We start from the raw sequence: 23,023 nt of genomic DNA on the forward strand, positions 1-23,023 counted from the left end.
AAGGTACACTAGGAAATGACCTTTAATCCTGATGCATTGCCAAGCAACCTCAGGACTTGCTTTTCACCTCTGACTTGAACTGTGTGCCTCCCTCGTGCTGACCATTTTATTAAAGTACATACTTTTTTGCTTAGATTAGTGAAGACACTGCAGTAACAGTGCGTCGTGGACGGCGAAGATCATTAGGCATCAGATCACTAACAATTTTTCTTCTAATGTCGTGTCATCTTTTAACAACTCAAAACATCCAACTACATAACAGACAGCTTGGCTGTATTTTAAATTAGCACAAATGCTAAAGCCAGGAAATGTAATTCTCAGGATATCAGAACAAAAGGTTCAGTGAAAAAAAGAATTCTTATATACTATAAGATTATCAGGACTAGACTGTCACACTGTGACCTTGCTGGCGTCTAGCTAATCTGACAATATTTGGCAGAGCATTGTTTCAAATCAATAACTAATTAACAAAGTACAAAAGAAGTTGTACTGTTTTTGAGGCTCCTTGTTAAAAATGGCTTTTGGTTGCACATGGGCAGAAAGGTCGCTTTTATGACATCTTCACGAGTCTTTCAACATCTTGCCACTGTCAGATTAAATTACTTTTAGCCATTAATTGTCATAAGTTAAAACAGAAGCACATTTGTTACAGCAGGTTGTCATAATGACATGGTGAGCAGTTGTTTTGATATGAATTTCTTTCACTGACCCTCTATCATATCTTAATTTTTTTGGTTGACCTAACTGGAAAATTGGGAGCAATCCTCTAACTCAGGCAGCACAGGCCAAACACTGGGGGGGCTTATCGAGACCATGTACTGAGCAATAATCAAACAGAAATTCTAGAGATAACTGAAGATCTTGAGAATAACGCATTACATTCTACAGAATATGTAATTTACGATTTATACTGGTGGGTGGGATGAGAAAAATAAACTCTAAAACCCCACAATGATGTAGCTTTTGTTACTGCTTAAAACGGTCCCTGATGCCATTTTAATCCCATATTAGCAAGCACCATTTGTTTGATGCATTTTAAAATCAGGATTAAGAGGACTCAACATCTGTAACCTGTACTCATTCAAACAGTTGAGAGGCTTACTTTTGGAGGCTTTGACCTTATTGAGCTTTAAATAAAAATAATTCTACCCTTAAGTTCTATTTGTTGAACTTCCTTAACAAAATCATGATGCATACATATTGTCAGCTTTATAGATTAGTCTTCAAGTATTTCTTGTCAATGTATCTGTGAGTTTGCTATAAAACACTACATCACGACGAAACGTCCTGACAACAATCTTAACAAAAAGAACTCGTATTTATTTATCAAACATGAAATCCCACGTTAGCTGTCTTTTGGGCTTTACCATGCCATCCAGTTTTTTACAGCTTCTCTGAAAAACACCGGTTCACTCTAGGCAATGATGATGCAAACAGAGTCAATTTTATCAGAAAGAGATACAAACATTATTGACTGAGCGTCTATCTCCTTCTGCTTAATATCTCTTCTGTGTCACTATTCTGTGCGGTTTGTTACCTCTTAGCCTTTGGGAGGGGAAAAAAAAGGCATCGGAAAAAGCAAGATGTAGTCTGTATCCATCCTTCAGGGTGCTATACATTTAAATCCTGTGTTTGGTCATTAACCTTATGTAATATTGAATCTTTCAGGCTTAAACTACACAAACAAAGTGTTTCTATCACATGAATTCTCAGGTAGGGCAGGTGGAGCCATCAAGAAGACAGCGCAAGGGTGATGGAGGGCTCCTCTACTTCTAATAAAAAAATCAGATCTGCTGTGTTTACACACAATGCGTAACACCACGTGAAGCCTAGAGATTGAGTTTAGAAGCCTAAACTCAGCACCAAATCTTGAAAAGCGTTCACTCAATTAATAGTTCTCATGACATAATTTATTAAAGGAACACCACCCCCCTTGCTTTAAAGGGGTGGCAAAGCTGAGGCGAAACCAACAATGTGCTAATTAAGGTAGATAACAGAAAAGTTAATCAAGACCTTAAGGGAAAGGCTGCAAGGAATTAACGTAATCCCCACACTGCCCCGTAACGTCCGAATGCCTGGCCGGAGGGAATGAAGTGCAGATGAACAGGAAAAGGGAAGGCGGATTCACGCCGCCCTGCACCGGAGAGGAGGAAGCTGTGCAGAGGAGTGGTTCTGGGTGGCTGCAGGAGCATCCCTAACAGCGGCCACAGAAACCTGCAACCCTGGGAGCTCTTCAGGAAGGCTGCCTCTGGCCCTGGATGTCTTGTAGCAGCTAATTAACCAGATCTTCTGTCTAACTGAGTCTTTGGAAGAGCTTTGAGAGGTCCCACCGTCGACAGTAGTTGAGCAGTGTGTCGTAATCGCTGTTTAACGCATTTTGATAATTTGGTAGTTTAGCTCTGTTGGTGAACATGTTTCTACACTGAAATATTTTAAATCTTAAACGTGGTTTGGTCGTAAAACTGACATTAAGCAGTAAGGATTGGTAGTTGCCAGGTACCAGATGTCTTGGAAATCCCCCAAATTGCAACCATGTTTACAATACCCAATACCCCATTGCGATGCCAGAATACCCAAAATTGCCTCTCCACTAAGCAGCATGGAATAGTTTTAGAGGTGGCAACGCAGATGTCTGCAAATGCAAACTTCTTCCAACTACCAGTGCTCACAGACTGCTGTCTGGATGGCAGTGTCCTAATTAGTAACACCTAAATCAGTAATACCTTGTGAACATGGACACAGGTTTGAAGATGAAGAGAAACTGGGGGCCTGCCCATAGGTTTCAAGGCAATTTGCAATTAATGCGTTGGCCTAGAGCTGAGATACAGATTCAGGTCTCACTTTGAAATTAACCAGAGTGTAGACCAAATCTTCTGAGTTCTAGGAAGTGGTTGTGCACAGGCTTAATTAAATGGCTGTTCACTAATGCTTTAATAAAGTTGCAGCCTTTTTAATTCTGCTACGTCTATCCCCTTCTAAAAACACACCTGGCAAATAATCAATTTGAATGTCACAAATTTTTCTGTTCCCCAAACGCAAAAAACTGCTTTGTAGTTTAAAATGAAAGTTTGCAGATTCAATTTAACAATGCAGACAAACGCCTTTTTGCCAAAGGAGAGGGAGGAGGAAGGACATGGACAGTGCTTCAGTCCTTCCCATTATTCACAGCTGAGCATGCTATTAACATCTGGGAAACATCTGTGAAAAAAAGCCATTCTCCTCCGTCGCTCTACGGTCTTTCAGCAAATTTGAGGAGATGATCTGGCTTGTGGAGTTCCTTGATCTGTGAAGAAACCCCGAATGTTCTGCTCAACAAGCCTGGATGAAAAATGCCAGAAAACACCGCTGAACCCTGCCAGCTGGAAAGGACCCCCCGCGACCTGCTGTCCAGTGCCTTGCTCAAAGCAGCACCAGCCAGGGCTTCTCACGAGCACCGTGCCTGACACTTCCAAGCAGCATAAAAATCAGTGAGCTCCCTGGTGCCACTGTCACCAAAGTGTAAAACACGCATGCTGCAGAAGCTCTCCGAACGCTGAACTTCATGCATACGGGACAGTGGCTTTGAAGGCACTTGATGCCGGTGATTATCGCTGAGCCCATGCACTTGTCTGTAACATTTCCATATCACAGCTTCATCCCCCTGATTTTCCATGCTCTCACAACTCCCCGTCAGAACTGAGGCAGCTGTCACCTGCAGTCTCTCTTTCCTTATCCTAGCAGACCCGAATTTTGCCCGGTCACTTTATCTCCAGGTAGGAATAGACATGATCTCAGAATGTTGTCAGGAGGCCGTGCTTTGGCTGTTCACCAGAACTGTAACCCAATAATAACAGTACGTGTTACGCTGTCAGGAGCAAACTCCACCAAAGCACCGGCCCAACTCTGCCAGCCAGCCACGGCAGTTCAAAACAGAAAGGGAAAGAAATGGTAAAGGAACGCAGTGAAGAAACACCCAGCAGCAACAGAAAGGTATTTAGGACAAGCGGACCCCACAGCCAAATCAGGTTCTGTTATTTTGAGACCTGTGAGGGCAATAACTCATTTGCCCGCTTAATAGAAAGCACTCAGGCCTTTAAACAGCAAGCAACGTATGAAAACTTGACATATCTCAACAAGGAGGATTTCATACATTGCCAAGGTCTTCACTGCTAAGAGATTTAAAAACAAGCAACAGCCATTAAACATAAGCCTACCCTTTTTTGGCAGCCAGTGCAAAGGACACATGATGAATAACATGATCCTGCTATCAAATGTGTTTGTTCATTTTTCAAACAGCAGAAAAAACCCTGCAGGAAAAAAAAGTGCAGTGCCCAAAGGCTAAGAGGTAAAAGTACTGCACGGTGGAATGCATAAGGGCGATGACTTAGCAAGGAATAAGAGCACAAACTTAACCACAGACCCTAAAAATCTTTCAAAACTATGTAAGTAGTACGTATGTCTAAGCGATACTAAATTTCTTCATTGCTCAGCTCGCTAATTTCAACAGAATTCCTCAGGAAAACAGAGCCTAACAGAAATAAATACGTGTCTTCTCCATGCCTCCATGCAGTTACGGCTTCTGTTTTACCAGGTTAAGAACAGAGTAGCTGTGACACAATTAAGCCTTAATGTCAATTGCCCACTTGTCTAGGATGGTCTGGACTTGCAAAATCCATGAAATCAGATTATTCAGTTCCACAGCAGGTGGAAGAGACAGAAGATAGGAATGAGATACTATTCTGGAAGGAAACACTAGTTTCCAAAGAACAAACACGTTGCGGATGCAGTATCAAGAATATTGTCCGAATTAGCTACTTTTTAAATTTCTTCTTGTACTGTGACTGGATGTACTGATGAAAACCTTGCTTTCGATAAAAGGAAACTTTCCAGACAGGTTTCCTATGCTTGCCAATGTTATCACTGAGCCTGTGTCCTTCAGAGTCTGCAGGATGCTGAACGCGCGAGCCCATGTCCAGGTGTGGTGCACGTTTATTTAGGTCGTGTTTGTGTGCATACACAGGGACACGGGCTTGTGCGTGTGTTAGGGGGAAATGTCCCACGTAATCCACTCTGGACTAGGAGTACAACGACTGACTAAAATTGAGGTGATTATTATTGTTATTATTATTATTATTTTTTCAGAGGCGCAGAAGCAATCAGGAGCCATATTTTGGTCAAGAATTATAAAATTGATGGTTGGCTGGACAACATGGCAAATGATCTCAGCACGCTGATAGTGAACTCAGGATCAGGGCTGCTTTACGATGCATCAACAGAAGAGCAACTGGAGTTCCTTCTACATCCATGTGCGACCCCCATGTCGGAATGATAATTACTCACAGTTTACCTCTAACACAAGAAGCATACTTATGGTTGTCAAAAATTACTAGCGAAGGGATGTCCTCCTCCCCCTGAAGAACCCGGTTAGTGTAGGTGTGATGTTTTTCTCACTCCACACTTTGCTAGAAGTACCAGACTAGAAGCTCCAGAAGTGTTTTAAAGTTACTTAAAAGCCCAGAAGAACGACAGGCTCCTAAACGTACCTAACTCTTACTGACTCTGCATGCAACTCTGTCTTACTTTATTCAGTAGTTTTACTCCAACCAGTGCCATCTATTGGGAAAACTAACTAAAAGTCAAATATTATTTGATTGCAAAGAACATGTAGCTCTTTGTGTATTGGCAAATTTAGTCTTGCAGTGACTAATAAAAAAGTACAGAAAAAAAAAAAAAGAGAATGAGAATCCACGGTTAAATTCCAAAGCACAGAGCAGCGTGGCTGAGCAGCACGCAGCCTATTCAGGACAGAAAACCTGCCACTGACACCACCAACCACAAAAGACAAAAAGCATTTTTGATCAATTCAGCACCCCCTTCTAGCCAGGAAGAAAAGGATAAAACAAGGATTCATCTGAGAGAGGAATGGAAGATTTTTTTTTTTCAAAATTTAGATAGGTTTAGGGTTGTAAATACCGTAAAGCTGACTACCTTAGGAAATACATCTGTCTGGACGCTTTGGAAACAAAGTTAACAGAGTTAACATCCCACAAGCAGTAGATTCACAAAAAGCGAGCACTTTATTTAGTAAAATCCTTCACTCATAAGGATTTAGAAGTATAATGATTGAGAAAGAGATGATGGTAATTCATTGTTCTCTAATTGCCAGCCACCTATGTGGCTATTACAGGTTAGGAACCAACACTCTCTGGGCAGCTTTTTCCACGTTCCTCCACACACCACTGTTTGTTTCCGCCACTACTTCCATCCCCTTTGGCAGCAGTCACTTCTGAGGCAGCCAAGCAGGCTGCAGAGGAACTACTGGACTTACGTAAATTCCAAAAAAATGCATTTTTTTTTTTTTTCCCACATGCTTTTTTTTTTTTTTTCCTGGATTTTCACTTTGATTTCAGTAACAAATGAGGCAGAAACAACATCCTCAGACATGCAGTACCCTGTACCCCAGTCCCCTGCCTGCTGCCATTCACCTCCTAGGACTCCACGGTTTTCCTGGTATGTCCTAACCAAAACCCATAAACATTTTTAGAGGAGCGGGGTGAGGGAGGTCCTGTAGAAAAGGGGTTTTCAACAACTGTATCTATTTATCTCATAGAAATTATTTCTGTGATTTCTCACTATACGCAGGCTTTTATGGCTCACCAGTCCCCAAGGGGAAAAAAAGAAAAAAAAAACAAAAAAAAGATAAAGAATCCCCAAATTTTGTGAAAATGTGTGTTACCACTCGACCTCCCGCTAAAATTTCTCTACCAGTTTTCCCAAACGCTCAAATCTAGTATCAAAACATCCAATGCGTACCGTATGTCAGAGGATATTATCCTTGTTTTGGGTATCAGTTAAAGGATTTAATCTTTGATTCTGCTGGATAAATGATAATAAAGGATACTCGCAGAGAACAATCTGTACTGGCAGGAGGATGGACTAGATGACCTGTGAGGTCTTTTCAGTCCTTAACTGCAATTGCTCTACAATCAAAGCCAGGCAGTATGCGAGAATAAGAAGTTTGAATAATTTTATTCACCTTTGCCTTCAACAAGTAGGTCTGCTTTCTGCTGAGCTAGTTTTCTTTACGATTAGCTCGCTCACTGGCCAGGTTTACTGAGCCTGAATCCTGACTGAAAGGAAGGACGACTTGGCTGACCCGTACATGACGGTCTTTTTTAGAACAACGGGAGCGCTGCACAGCTCGTGGTGGGAGGAGAGATGCAAGCTGATTCTTTCTTTTGGAAACTCATACGGCTTGCCTCACATTTTAGGAGCCTGATCTAACAATACACATTTTGTCGGCATCATGTAATGAATGTTTGAAAGACAAGAAAGCTAGACGGCCCCGATTTATTCCTTTTCTTTGATTAAACCATACTTGTGAGATGCAGAACAAAGAGAGGGTATGGCAGAACGAAGAGCCAGTGGCGCTCTTGAAGAGATGCAAAATCTTCCTCCGGTGATTATCTGCTTTTCTGATTTCTCGCTTGCTCAAGAAAAAAAAAAAAAAAAAAGACAAATACAACTTCTCTAGACTAGGAGACGCAAAACTTACTACAAGGAGCCTTTACCATCCAGGGATTTTTAGAAATACCTAATTTAACCACACAAGCTAAATAGCCTACTTATAAACTACTTAAAGTTCAAATTCTGTATCATTTCAGGAAATGTCTGTTCGCTGTAGTATCTATAGAATGAAATACTACCTACATTTTTCTCCTCTTATACAGAAATTATTACCGAAGTTTCACGCTAGCCTGACCCTTTAGGAATGACGCAGGGGCGTCATTCTACACCTACGTGTAGCTGCTCGGTGCCATTTCGGGTGGTTTTGAGCTCTCCACTTGGCCTCCAGCTGCTGGACCCGGGTGAAGCAGGTCTCCAGCAGGCCCCCCAGCACATCTGCCAGAGCTCTGCAGGTGCCACGAGTGCCCCATGACACCCAGAAGGTCAGCAGGCATTGATTTCCCAGCACTTGGACGGCAGTCCCTTCGCTTTTTAACTCTGAACATCTAGAGGTATGCGGGGCAAGGAACAATAAAGCCACAGTAATTTCCCAGCAGGTCTCATAAGCTTTCCATCACCAGGATGACTTTGCTGCTGCTTAGAAGTAAAAGAGATTTCACAGAAACAGAAGGAAGCAATGGGCTTTAGAAGGTAAATACGGGCAAACTAAAACCATGTGTTACTTCGGCGGCATGGGGAAAGTAATGCTGAGTGTTTTAAGAGGCAAAGAGAAAAAGCGTTGCACTACTGGAGGAGACTCCGGAGGCTGACATCCCGGTTCCCAGCGCTGCCACCGACTTTTCCTGCCCTTGAGCGTGTCCCTAATCCCCTGGGAGCCGTCTGCCTCGCGCTTGTCACCTTGTCTCTTCTGGTGGAATAAAGGCCTTATTAGCCCGGGCTCAGCAGTTGCACGGGCTTTGGAAGAGAGCAGCCGTGCGCCTTGCCAAGAGCCGGGGTGGGCGCAGGGGGCCAGCATCTGCTCAGAGACACCCACGGCCCCGGGGCTCGCCGGGAGCGGGCTCCATCCTCTGCACGGAGGGGAGACCACCGAGCCCCAAGGCCAACCCTGCATGGAGCCGGGGCCGACACGCGGCGGGGGGCGCACAGCCCTGCCCCGGTGCCTGCCAGCAGCCCCGCTTGTCGCCCTAACTGGGGGGGGGGATTACCCCGATACGTGCGTTTTCGGCAAAGCAAATTAATTAGTTGCACGTGCTCTTTTTCTATTTCGTCTCGCACGGGGAAGAGGAGTGTGTGTGTGTGTGTGGGGGGGGGGGAAATTATTTATGAAAAGTTGCATCCGAAATTAATTTAATTTCATTCATGCGTTGCTAGTGTAAATAGCGCTGCTGTGGATTGTGCTATAGTGACAATAAAATTTGCGGTAAGAATTATCTTCATTAAAGCAGCTCATCTAAGTGGGGAAAAAAAAAAAAAAAAAAAAAAAAACAGACAAAACTCCTAGCACACAGGCCTTGGAAAGGCTTATCCCTTTTGCCCAGAAAACCTGACCCCATCAGTTGGTCTGATGAAAGATACTGCTTCTTCCCACTTCTTCCTTCGTCGCCTCTTTGATATCCTTTGACTATTGTGGCAACAACATTATTGCAAATTACTATTATTATAAAATTACGTGATTTATACTTTTTTTTTTTTTTCTTTAATAACATTTCAGAATTCATTCAGTATACTTGTTTAAGTGGTGAAAGCTATTTAGAAGGGGATAAATACTGATTTACATTTCTAAGTGTCTTTTAACATAGAGAAGACACTGTCAATGTGAAAATCTGTGGGGAGTGGGAGATGGTTTGGAGGATGGAGGGAATAATCATGTCACATTTAAGCCTGTATGATCTGTTTCCATAGAAAAAGGTTAGAGATCAACAAATTCTCAGTTTAGTTCAGTAATAAATGAAGGTTGGCTAGGGTATTAAGTTTCTGGGGGAAGCATTAGCCAATATGTACAGCAGCAGCCTCTGGTGGTCTAAGAAAAAATGGTAGTATCTATAAGTAAGGATAGAAATATGTTTTTTAAAAGGATGTATGTACATATTTAGCTATTTGACTCAATTTTGCATTCAACACATTAAAAAACAGATGCTTTTAAAACGATCTGCTGGCAATATGCTTGTTAAAATCTGAACAGCAAGAGTATTAAAATTCATATGCATACATTAACATGTTATATAAAAGTAAAATGCTTTTGTTTAATCATTCTATAAAGTATTATAAGTCAATGCTGATTATCAAGAAGTTTTCTCCTTGGTTTGTGCTGCTAAAAAAGAAACCAAATTCGTAAGATTTTTACTGAATTGATGACATTTTCTGTCTTCACTTGTGAATTCACTTGGCAGATGTTTTCAAGAACAAAAAATTCTGTCTTATTACAAAACATATTAAGCAGGTTTTTCTGCCATAATGTTTGACATGATGTTTACTGCCCAGACCGAATCAGTCCCTTTAACAAGCTATAACATATGCCAGAAAGTACATTATTTCCTAGTTAAGAAAACTTACAGCATGAAACAATAAGTGCTTTGATCTTTCAAGCACCATGCTTAATGCACTACATACTTTGATAGTCATTTTTATTTATATTCGTTTTGTATAAAAATACAGTGCAAATTGAGATTTTGTATTGTAAGACTCTGCTTTTACATATTCTTGAATATCCCAGCCATTTACATTTTTTTTTTTTTTAATGAAAAAAATAAAATACATATAGAAATTTCCAATGGAAGAATTCCATTTTTGCACATTTTGGACAATCTAACTGCACCAGTTGGACCATGATCCAGACAGCTCTAATTTCATCACGTGGCATTTCCTCATCAGACCACAACAGATCTCAGTGACCCTATGGGAACATAACATAAGGATATTTATCCCTATTGCCTAACAGTCTGAAACGATGTCCCCAGCACATTTGACACACACAAATCTTCCTTCAACGTTAGATGCAGTCGATGCCTTCGCTGTATCTCAATGAATGCATTTACCACAGCCACTGAGAGGAAATGTTTGATCTTTGTACCCATTTGCCCTGCTTGGCAAAGGCAATCTGAGGCTTACTCTGTTTATTGTTTTTTAGAACATATACCCTCCTTAAATATTCCTGTGGATTGACAATGTGATTTTTTCTTTTTCATTTTGTTTTCAAGAGCACAGTGAGTCAAAGGTATTGCATGCCACAGAACAAGTAAAATCCTAACTAAATTGCTCTTTCTTGTTGCTCCAAAGACCGTGCCCCTTACCAGCCCGTGGTTAAGGTGAGGCAGGCAGCGACCCCGGGGTGCAAGCAAAGGGCGCTCCCCGTAGCACACACAACCCAAGCAGGGGAGGCAAGAAATACATCACGAGCAAGGCATTGCACCATTTTGTCTGCACCATGCTATGCCTGGAGAGGCTATCAACTGCGTCTTTGGCGAGAAAAACAGACCAGAGCACGTTTTATTCACAGCTCCTCTTGCAACCACCTGTCTAAGTTTTTACAGACTTAGCAGTTCCACCCAACAGAGTAAATGGTAGCCTATCGGCGGCCCAGTTCCATTTCAGAAACCAATAGGCAAGTAAATTGCAGTAATTTATCCTGCCATACACCGAAGCAGGGATATTTTTCATTCTGTTTCAAAAAATCCCTCTGTATTAGGGCTTATTCAAGAGAAGAAAAGCAAAAAATTCTTTCAGAATAAAACACCGATTGCATTAGAAAGCCCAATTTCATTTATTTCACCCAGGGAAGGAGACTCTTTCGCTAAAACTTATACTACTTCTTTCCTAGGTTTGAAGAAAATTGAATAAAGGGAATGTCAACAGTCATATCTGAGGCACAGAGCCACGCAAAAAAAGAAAATGATATGGAGTCATGCATTTTATGTTTCGGGGGTCAAACCTCCCGAAGCCAAATTTCATGCCTCATCAAGCAAAAGAGCCATGAGAAGGTGGAACTGCTAAAAAGGTATCAAAAAAAAAAAAAAGGTTTACTCTCAACAAGAAGACACTGGACCAGCATGCTGATTAAATGCATTTCTGGACAATACAGCAATGTCCACCCACTCCTGATGCACCTTGACACAAGCCTCCTTTGCCCCTCTTAAGAAACAGGGTCTGACCGGCAGGAAGAATGGCTTATCCCACAAAAAGAAGCAGACAGAAAAACAACACAAAGCAAAACAAAACACAGTGCTCTGTTGGTGGCTTTGAATATATATATGCATCCTTTTGTTTCCCATACTCAGCAGTGAGATATTCCTCAAAAGCCACAGTAATAATTATCGTATTAGGGATTCTTACATCCAGGTTACAAAACCTTTTAACCAGACAGTACAGCTGCCTTCCTCCTACAAACCTTTCAATGTTAAACCACAACTAACAGGAACAACTTAAAATTTAAGATGATTCTAACATCCCTCTTGCTGAATTCTTCTCTATCTCACACCAGAAAGGCAGACGCGTTTTTACTGATTTAAGTGCACCGTGGCTTTTCTGCCATGTTTTACCACTGAATGAAAACGCTAACTTTCATAATAAAGGCTTTGGAAATTGCATGACTCAGTCTCGAATGTATAATGCATAGTATGTATATGAAGCAGAATGTGTCAAAGTGCAAATAATATTGTTTGTGCCCCCTGCAGAATCAGAAATCCTCGGGTAGCACTGTTATAACGATCCCATGCTGGTAGCATTACAAAGTGCAAAGGTTCACTGAGTAAGAAAAGAGCAGGGGACAGAGTTTCCTCATTACACCATTCTCGAACTATTCTAGCTTAAATATTTATTAAGATATTAATAACTCTTCTCCTTTATCTGCCTTCAGAAGTTCAGCTGAAACACAATGGATGGCTGCTCATATGAAAACAATACATTATAGGGTAAATCTGCTACCACACAAGATGAACACCGGTATTTTCCACAATACATTATTAATTCAGCAGGTAATATGTTAAAAATCTATCAGGAAATAACTATTGCCTCCCCAGTATAAGACAATGTAATGCAATAAAGGCATGCATGACATGTGAAGCTAATGTCTTGCCTAGGCTGCATTGGAAAGTGTTTCTTGTGTACACCTCTATTTATAAAATCATTTTTACAAAGTCTTCCTTAAATCATTGCCTTTCTTGATAGCACCACTGAGTTCCTCTGGGGTTTATTTGAAGTTCCCCTTTGAAATTAGAAAGGACTGTTTTGTAACTCTTCTAAAACTTCACATTCAGCAAGTGACAAAAAATATCAATAGAATAAAGACACAGGAACTCTGTATGAACTCTTGAATGCAGTCATGTGTTTGTTCTTAAAAAAGCACACTATTTATTAACTAATATAGACAGTACACATATTGATACATCAGTAAAGAAGGACAAAAAAAAAGTAAAAGAAACTTACTCTAATATACATCTGCATAGTTTCTTTTTCTTTTTGTGGATTTCGATACTTCTCGTAGAAGTCACGTCGCTTCTTTGTTTCCTTCTGGATTTTATCTTTTCTTTCCCTCTTTTCTGCAGGTTCATCTGAGCTATCAGAAGACAGCTGTACTTGGGCTTTTGTCTTCTCCACTTCAATATAGTTCTCATTGGGATTCAGTACTATTACTCCATAGCCTTCCTGGTTTAGAAGAGACAAAAAAAAAAAAAAAAAAGAGAAAAGAAAGAAATATGAAAAGGGAGATTTAATACTTGAAAATGCTTTGCATTTACTTTAATGCTCTTAAAAACTTATATATTTATTTCGGCAAGTTCACACAACATAATTTTTAGAATAGCATTTTAAGAATATTCTGTTTGTCTCATTTCTGTCATTAAAGGGATATTGATGTGTGAATATGTGTCTGTGCGTGCACTTATGCATATACACATCCCTTAGCGTCAGAAAAGTTGCCTGTTTTACCTTTAAAATAATTTAATATGTTGTTTTATTCATAAGCACGGTATATGACTTTTTCAGAAAACAGTATTAGAACTAAAAGCAAAATATTATTTTAAGAACTCTACATAATGATGAATAAAAGGCTTTAAACCCAGCCAATAAAAACCTTTAGAATAGAAAGGATGGAGGGATTTCATATATATATTAGAGAGAGCATGCAAAAATTATTCAGCGCGTTTTAAAGTAGTAAAACCTTTTGTCTAGCTGACAAGCATACCATGCAGAAGCCAATAGCGGCAGTAACAATGAATCAATACCCAAACTGATTCAGTGGTATTGCTCACAAGTCAACTCTTTTACTGTGGGGTTGACTTTTAAGCACATCTTTAAATATGCTCTAAAACTTCATTGGGATTATGTCCCGTATTCAACAAACCCAGAGAAAATTTGTGACCTGGAGGATGCTTTTGAGCATACCAGCTGCATTTTTGTGCCTCAGAAAATGAGCTGGTTGAAAAATACATGAATTTATGAATGAGAAATAAATCTTGAATAAATCAGCCAATCATTTTATTATGATTTTTAAATGATGGTAAATCATACAAGAATTGTAATATTTGTGAAAGATAATCGCAAATGCAGGGAGAAAAAGGGAAGCACGTGCATTTAACAGATGAGTCCTTAAAGTTACCATGGGTTCCCAATGAAAATCAAGCTGTCCTTTAAAAGTAAATTTTAATAAAGACTCACTTTTTGAGAATGTCTACCCTAATTATCTGACTAAACAGCTTTATTCCAGCTTTTCGTTTAATGCTTAATTTTGCACTTAGGCTGGGCAGGAAGATCAAAGACGTCCACATACCTAGCTTCACCAGAATAAACCAAATCTACACCAACAAAAGGTACTTTATTTGGACTTGCTTTATTCTAATCTGTAGAGCTATTCAAAAATCTTGTAACGCATTGTGGTCACTGTCAGGTAGACAGATTGTCACTTGGTGATTTTCTACAGTTGGACACACTCGACTAGTTATCAAAATCACATTTGAAGGAAGTTCCTACCCCTCTTCCTTGTGCCGCACAACTTTTCACGCCCTTCTCAAATTTCTGCCATAGCTTCTCCTCCCACCAAAACTAAGCTAAAGGACACTGTTGCACTCTGCTAAACAGGGTGAAATAGAGGCATTCACTACACTGTCTCTGGTGTAAGGAACGTGCTCAAAAAAGGTCACCGTAGGCCAAAGAGAAAATTGCCTCCTCACTAGATTCGGTACCATGAGTAAGTGGTCTCCTGTCATGTTTCTTCCCTGCCCTCTCCGCCAAGTGAATTGAACTTAGGTAAATATAAATAAATAAATAGCCAAATAAATAAATGGAGGGGGAGGAGGAGGGGCAGAGAGAGACGGGAAACAAAGGAAGGCCTGGTTTAAAAGCTACCCACGCCTCCGCCGCTCTTATCAGCACACGATGCTGCCCGCGCTCGCTGCTGGCGAGGCCGATACAATTCCTGCTCACAAAAATCCAAAGCCCCCGACCCATCGCCGAGGAGAAATACCACTTCAGCAGGTATACGTGCTGCTAAACTGCACGGCTCGGACGAAAATGATGGATTTTGAGCCCGCTGGCAGCGGAGCGAGGACCAAGTTGTGGCCGCGCTTGGCACGGCGGTGGTGGCCTCAGCCGCTGCTCCCTTTGTTGTTCGTCTTCTTGACCTGTTCATCCTGAGCAGTCCTGCCCATCGATTCTTTTTGCCTCCTATACAATGCCAAATGCAAAATTCATGTATTTATTATATAGGCTTGCGGGTGTTACAGGAATCTGAAGCTCTGCGTCCACTTTTCGCTGACCACAAAACAGACACATAAATCATCACAGAAGTAGAATTTGTCTAAGTTATTGATTATGTAACTGAAAATTACATGACTCATTTGTCCAATTTTATAAGGACACAATGTCAATTTTTCACACAGACATCAACAGATGAAATATGATTCCATTTTTAAATTCACCATTTCATAAATCAATTAGAGGATTTTTATCAATTACATTTTAAGCAGCATAACGTGTCTCCCTCTACATTTATTATTATTTTTTTTTTCTGAGATAGCATGCCTTTTCTGTCAGTACGATTAAAGTAATTAAGTAATAACTGAGTTTTTTTTTTCTTTTTTTTCTTCAATTGGCGAAAAAACTATCATACCAATTCTTAAGAATTTCTCCTAGAAAAATCATCTCCATTCAAACTGCCTTCCTTACGATGTATTTCCCTTTCCCTTGTCTTCTGCCTCCTAAATTACATGACATTAACAATGGCACCAGAAAGATTTGATAGCAACACGTATAAAGATGACTGGTGTAACTGCCTGATTCCAAACTCTCTCGTTCAGCCTTTCCCTATGCTTCTTCTATTGACAACGAATACTTAACTTTAAACAACATCTGTGTAAAGAATATGCTTTTTAAGTTCCATTAATTTCTTCAAAATGCACTCACACAGGCAGAGCTGCACCACCAAATTTCCGTATAACCAGAAAATGAAAAAAGATGGGCCACTTTGACTCAGAGGGGTTGAGTAAAGCACAGGTCAATGCAAACCTGAACACACAAAGCCACTAATATTTAAAAACAGGCCCTTAGGAAACTCTGATAACAGGCATGATACATGTTTGGCATGGCTGTTTAGAAAAGACAAAACCACATTCATTAAAACCTTTCAATGAGTTCGCAAATACATACCTCACGATGTCATTAAGGATACGAATTTCTGTTACGGTGAGCTTACAGCATGATTAAAATGTAGTGAGTATCATCATTCAGGCAAGTTTTAAAACTTGGTTATGTTTCCAGTGTAACAGCGGAGTCATTTTTTCTATGTATCTAGTGCACACAGAAGGATAAACCACTGTGCAAAGTGCAGTTTTTTTTTTTTCACGCTAAAAAGTTAAACTTTCTAACAATAACAGAAAAACCTCCATAAATCTTTAGTTAATTAAAACAAGCTAAGCCTGGTGCTCTACCATGCATCTGAGAGAATACAGATGCCACAGAGAAGTCAAAGTTTGCCTGCATCACCCATTAGTGTATCTGTGATGAGGAGTAATAATCAGGATAGACACTGATAAATACAAGTTGCAGCCTCTAACCTACTAGCTCAGGGGATACAATTACAGTTTCTCTTTCAGACTAGAATACTCTATTAGCAGCTATTTCCTGGAATTCACTTCATGGTAAGTCAGCAGTAAAACATCTTTAACAACTAGTATCAACCTCCAAGTAACTACTTCTGGAGGTAGGGGACTGTGTGCAAGCTCTGCTTTCAGGTTAGTAAATACAAACGTACATAATTGTTGTCTTAGGACTGAACCGGCAACGTATGATGAAATGAAAACCGGCTGAAAAAAAAAGCAAGTGTTGGGAAGAAAAAAAAAAAATCTCAGTTACAATACCTTTACTACGAAGCTAGAGCAATGTAGAAGGGCCTTTTTCACCCCAACAGACAAGCCAGAATTGCAAAGGTACGGTCTCTTACTGGAAGTTTAAGCGAGTTGTTTAAAACTGAAAGAACATCAAAATCGGTGTATCTGGCAGTAAGACTGTGGTTGAAAAAAAAAAAAAAAGAAAAAGAAAAGAAAAAGAACCCCAAAACATTCAAAATATTTGGGGTAAATTCTAACTCTTTTGAAACCTCTTCTGCCTGGCCAAATGAATAATGAGCTGAAAGCATTCAGCTCTGCATATTAATCCACCAGGATGGGATACCATATGTGACCAGAGAGGTCAGGGCTGGAGAGGAATCTTTTGACCTGTGTAACTACCTTTTTGGACTGCAAGGGGGGGTCTGAAAGAGATCATTTTCTTAAGCCTTATCAACCTGATTTTTCAAGTTCAGATTTCTGTGTAGATTGTTTGCAACGAGCTCAGAGGTAATTCCCAAGGGAAATGTAACTCCAAGTGCTCGGCTCTTAAACCTTCCCGTGGTTTAAAATGGACACAGCAACGTCCATTCATCTTTCTGAAAGATGTATGTTCTGTTTATTTCCCATCTTTTTTCACGGGAAGGGTACATATATGTCACTGTTGCGACATCGTAGGTGCAACAGTGGGATGAGGTCATGACAACCAATCCGAAGTCACTAGTGAAGCGTTAAAGTAAACATAGCTGTTGGAGATGCAGCTCAGCTTGAAAAATGCCCCCTCCATTATTTGAGCAATTTTCTCAAGACGTGACCTGAGACTGAAACGCCTGAAATGTCAGTTGACTCCGCTTTCTGTTTCCACCAATGTACATTTTGGCAACTGCACCCTGCCAGTACTTTGCAATATTTTCACCCCAGCTACACCTCGGCGCTCGGCGCGCTGAATTCCAGCGCTGTGTCCAAGTGTGTAAAAATGCCGTGTTACTGCCAAACACACATTGTCCCACTAAGTTCCCAACTTAAAATAGCTCATCAAGTTAGGCAGGAAAAGAAAACATGCCACAAAAAGTTTTTAGAGGACCACCTGTTGTCTATTATTTTTACATAGCACTTACTCATAAATCATAACACAGGGTAATTAATCAAGCTGTCAAAGAGAAGGTCAAAGGTTATGTGGGGGAGTCAGAAGGTCATGCATGGGCTGATAGAGGTCAGGGTCACACCGCATTCCTCATTATCAAGTTGGGATGAGAGACGGCCCAAGCAAACAAAAGTGAAAGCAGATGGAGAAGTGAGTGGATAAAAAAAAAAAAAAAAAAAAAAAAGAAGAAAACTTCACAAACAAAAAGAAAAGTGAAAGAAGAATGTCAGTTGCCTTCAAACAAGGAGGAGAATAGAGCAGAAATACATTGAGATGTTCTCAAAAGGTCTCACACACTACAAAGAAACTACAGTTTGATTATTCAAATACATTTAATATAACTTTCCATCTGATCTTTTTGCAAATACTAAGCAACGCCACAAACCAGGCGCAGTAGTTTTGGTTCCATTTCACGTCTGAAGTCAATACTTTCGAGGTGAATTAGACAAAAGGACCCTATTGCTGTGATGAATTCTGATGGATATATAAAAGTGCTTCTAAATGCTAAAGTTTATTCCTGTTTATGGCTACAACCAATAGCGGTTCAATAAAAACTTATAACCTGTTTGAATGATGTATTAAGAACTATGCTTTCATATACACAAATGCTCAAAAACACAAAGCATCATAAAAGTCCCTCTGGATGACACAACCGTTATAAAATATTCTATCATTACACTGACCTGAATTAGATGCAGAATACTGTGCAAAATTAGCTGTCACCCTTTCCTCAAAATCTTTGTTAATCTCATTTTGAATGTTTGCAGCTTTATCAACACATGCATCAATGTCAGCTCCTTGGTTACTGAACCGCTGTACTTGGAAGAAGATATAATTAAAATGTTTTGGCACAGAAAAGGTGAAATTGTATCTTCCCCTGTTCCCTGAGGAGTCTGTAGAACATGTAGGATATATTGACAAACACACACCCTTGTCTAGAGCCCTGACATCCCAGGTCACCCAACTGCTATTTATTTCAAAACATTCACTTTACACTTACCCAAACTGTCACCTGCTGTGTTACTAACTTTTAATGGATATTAGAGCTATAAAAACAATAAACTCTTCATTTCCTTTCTGTTACTGCCTTCTAATTCCTCACTGCATTTGGTCTGCATGCAGAACGGTATTCATCTCATTTCACCACATATAGGAACTTCGTGCAGGGAAGTACAAAACCGGCCATTAAGTGTGTTTTCCTTCGCTACTTATTAATCTGGTGCTAGTGCAGCTATCCTAAACAAACCAATGTTCTAGGCTAAAACAACAACAACAACAACAAAAAGCAACCACAAAACACCACCACAAAACAGATAAGCTGTTAACTACATTTTGAGTTTCCTGTTGAAAAGTTTTGAAAAGTACTAGCGTTTTATGTCTATCTGTAATTAGCAACCTGGATGTGTCTGTGTTAAGATCTGCAGTCCCGTTTCGTGGTGTTTGTTCCAAAGGCCAAAACTAAGAAAACACACCCGTGTATTACAAAAATTTTGCGCCCTCCGTTGCGTACTGTATCCTTGATAGGGAATTTCTGTGCCTTTGTTAGCACCAACTTGCAGCAGAAGATTGCTTCTCATCGTAAGTGAACCACAAGAAACCTAAAAAATGCTGTTGCATTAACTTAATTCTGAGAATTAATAGAAAAGAATTAGGTTCACATTCAAAGGCTTCTCCAAACATTCTCTAATAAGCCTCAGCCACTACGCCTCTCCCTAACGTGAGATTCAAGCTATCTAGAGAAATCACGGGAGGCTGAATGGAAGCGAGTTCACCCCAACCACCCAGGCGGAGCAGGACTGCAAGTAATCCTCCCATAATAACTGTCCAGGATGCAATAATAGTCTCTGCTCTTCTTCACTAACTGCTCACAGCTTTGGGGACCATACAAGCCATGGAAGAATGAATTCACCGGTTACCCCCAAGGCCTGGCATCTTTAAATGATACCTATTGGACCCCTTTCTGTAATTAGCGCCTGCATTCTCCTCTCTTCTAAAACTATTGTACGTCCTTTCCCTCCAAAAGAGCTTCAGCGTGGTACCAGATATCGTACAGGAAACTCGCGCCTCTCTTGCTTTTTTACTAAGATTTTGATTAAGAGGTCATTGAGGTTTACACAGAACTTCACTTTTCGATGAAACACACCAGAAACACAATTGTTATCAAACACTTTATAAAACCCACAGAAGCAATACTTAATTATTCATACTAATTTACAGATGGGCAAACCAAGGAGAATAAAAGTTACTCTCTGAAACTCTTGCTCAAGTGAGGTGCAGAGATCAAGCTGGATTGCAGGATTTTTTTAATGTTTCTACGCTGTTTCTCAGCATCCCATTAGCTGACAGCAAAAGTTCTCAGCTGCAAATTCATTTTCCAATCCACTTTGCCTCCTCCCTGAAAATGTCACAGTATGTCTTAATTATTCTCTTTTGTATTTCATAATGAATATAACTCCAAACAGGTTTTAAGTTGGTATTCTTATGTAGCACAACATGAAAAAATAATTTTATTCTAAAATATACGTAATTACCCTCTCTTTTCCAGTTGTGCAAAGTATTTTTGTAAACATTCTCACTCTGTGAGCTGTTCTGCAGACATTTCAATGAGCTCAGAGGTTTGTCAAGATTTGTAACATCTTTAGCTTGCACAAAGGCAACCCAAGTAGCCAAGGTCTTCTACTTTCACCTGCAAGAAATTATACGGATGAAACCACTACTGAAAAGAAAAAAAAAAAAGATTAAATATAAATCTCTTTGAAGGTCTGTACTTCAGCTTTTTGTTCTGTACTGCAGAGGGAAAAGCATCACCCAGTAAGTGTTTTCTGTAAAATCTTGAAGTTACCCAAGTCTCGCAAGGCACCACCCATTAAGGGCTGAGGATTGCTTGTGCCCACAGCCTAAAGCCCTTCTATCTGAATGACAGAAAATTCAGCTGGTTTTAGTACGTGCGTGCATTCAGCCACTTCCCTGAGAAAATAACCACTTGTAATCTAAAACTAAAGCTCCGGTTCGCACCTATCTTCGGCAAACAGGTGCAATTCAGTACATTGATGCTCCCTCCTTCCCACAGTGACCTATGTCAGAAGACCTTCTTATACTTCTTCTGCTAAATAATTTAATTACTTATGAGTTATGGTTTCTTTGTAACCTTTTAAATGACTAACTCATTAAAATGCAAAAATATGCAAAACATGATGTCACTGGGTCAAACAGCTGTGTTGGTAAAATTATGGCTGTGAAAGTCCCTAAGAACATGAAAATATTAATAATTTATATTGCTCATTATATGGCAAAAAACTCTTCAAACAGATTTAGAGACAGATTAATTTTATAATCACAAAACACTACACTACCTCACGGTAACAAATCTTTTTACCATCTGTGACCCTATTGTATATACAAAATATAGCTTAAGAATCTTTTTGCTAATATGCTTTAAATTACAAATATTGATGAAAAATGCCTTGTGAAACTCTAATACAGATGTACAGAACTGTGGTTTTAAAAAATTTCCCTCTTTGTTACGGATTTTATGATCACTTAAGTTTCCCTGGATAGACAGCACATAGCAAGAACACATAGGTATTTCTTAAATGTCAGCAAGTCTTTACTGCAACCACTTTGCAAATTAGTATCACATGCAGCCTGGTCTTGTGTCGCTTCAAGGCTATTGAACCCAGAAGTTTTTTGGAATTCGTGAAGCAACAGACAAGTATTGCTGAAAATATGTAAACAAAGTATTATCGCATCAGAAGTTTAAAATGTCTCATGTCAGTGCTACACAGACTCCTAAAGCTAAAATGAAAGGACAGTGAAACCTCCATTCCTGGGATTCTCAACTGATTGTGTCTTTAGACACACAAGAGGTTTCAAGTTGCAATACACAAGATTTCTGAAGCTGCTAGCTCCAAGTTCTACTTTTTTCTTCTCCTTTTTTTTTTTTTTCTTTTTCTTTTTTTTTTTTCTGTTGTCAGGCCTTGTCCTAAGGGCTACTAGAACTTTTCTCTGGGACTAATATAATGTAGTGGCACAGTGCATTAATAACTATGTCTCTGGAAAAAAAAAAAAAAAAAAGGCCAAAAAAAAGCATTCTGCTGAAAATAACCCAAATCCTGTCATGGTATTTATTTACTTTTACACACACAGAGTTTTTCTTTTTTTTCCAACCCCTTTTTTCTTTTTAAATTGCTGTAAAATACATAACCGAGCAGACCACTGTACACTCAGAGTTTTGATGTTTAAATGAGTCTCGGATAGTTTTATGTGAAAGGGAAGGGTTAATGGGGATTTTAAACTAATGAACACAGTGACACAGGGCTCTGAAGTAAGCCATGCATAGTTCTAAGCCAACCTTAGAATTTCCAACCCTTCCAGCACTGGCTTAGATCATACAGGCTCTACTAGAAATGTCAAGAATGTGAAGAGGCGTCTTTAGCCAAAAGGACACAACTTTAAGTACATAATGCTAGCTTACACTGGTTCGTTTATTCCCCTCTTCATTAGTGAGAAAATGGACTCTCGTAAATGCTTGTTAAAATCCCTACCTACACTCCTCTGGTTAATGTGAGTGATCCATTTGTGTTCATTTCTGCCTGACAACGCTTACTGGAAGATTAATTGCCCCATGTCAAACTGTAGCAACCCTTGTCCCCTTCTCATTTCCTTTTCTCTATGCTGCTGAAGTAATAATGGACCTTGTCTTTTGTTTTAAGACTGGGATTAGGAGAGAGTGAGTTTTTTCTTCAGACGACTTTATGGAGTAGAGTTTGGTTGAATACTTATAAGATTTACCATGAAAAGGAAGCACACTGCCTTTTTTTTTTTTTTTTTTCCTACTGTTTAACTCCACATATCTCCTTGTCATTACTCTGCCTCTCCTCCTTACCTACATGAAGCTGTCATAAGAAAATCTCTGCTGCATATGTGCCGTGACCTGTACATAGATGTCACTGTGAATTCTCTCACCTGGGAAACATCCGAACTGCAAAAAACTACTTAACGGCTTGACAAACCACGTTAAATTCCCCCTCCCTCCAAGAGAAGCAAAACCCTTCTTGCAAAATGCATCACTGTTTGCTAAACAAAAATCTTTTTTTTTTTTTTTTTTTTTTTTTTTTTT

At 39.7% G+C, this 23,023-nt stretch overlaps 1 protein-coding gene across 3 annotated transcripts in view; it reads right to left on the reverse strand.

Annotated features, from left to right (window-relative positions):
* The window catches only part of FAM172A (family with sequence similarity 172 member A), a 251,083-nt gene that overhangs the window by 113,471 nt on the left and 114,589 nt on the right, over window positions 1–23,023 (reverse strand). For all 3 annotated transcript variants that reach the window (XM_035310870.1, XM_035310869.1, XM_035310871.1), the window contains one exon: window positions 12,868–13,086. In XM_035310870.1, the coding sequence (XP_035166761.1) occupies window positions 12,868–13,086 (219 nt within the window). The remainder of the gene's footprint in view (window positions 1–12,867; window positions 13,087–23,023) is intronic.

Source organism: Oxyura jamaicensis, chromosome Z (assembly GCF_011077185.1).
Source record: "Oxyura jamaicensis isolate SHBP4307 breed ruddy duck chromosome Z, BPBGC_Ojam_1.0, whole genome shotgun sequence".
NCBI classification, from domain to species: Eukaryota; Metazoa; Chordata; class Aves; order Anseriformes; family Anatidae; genus Oxyura; species Oxyura jamaicensis.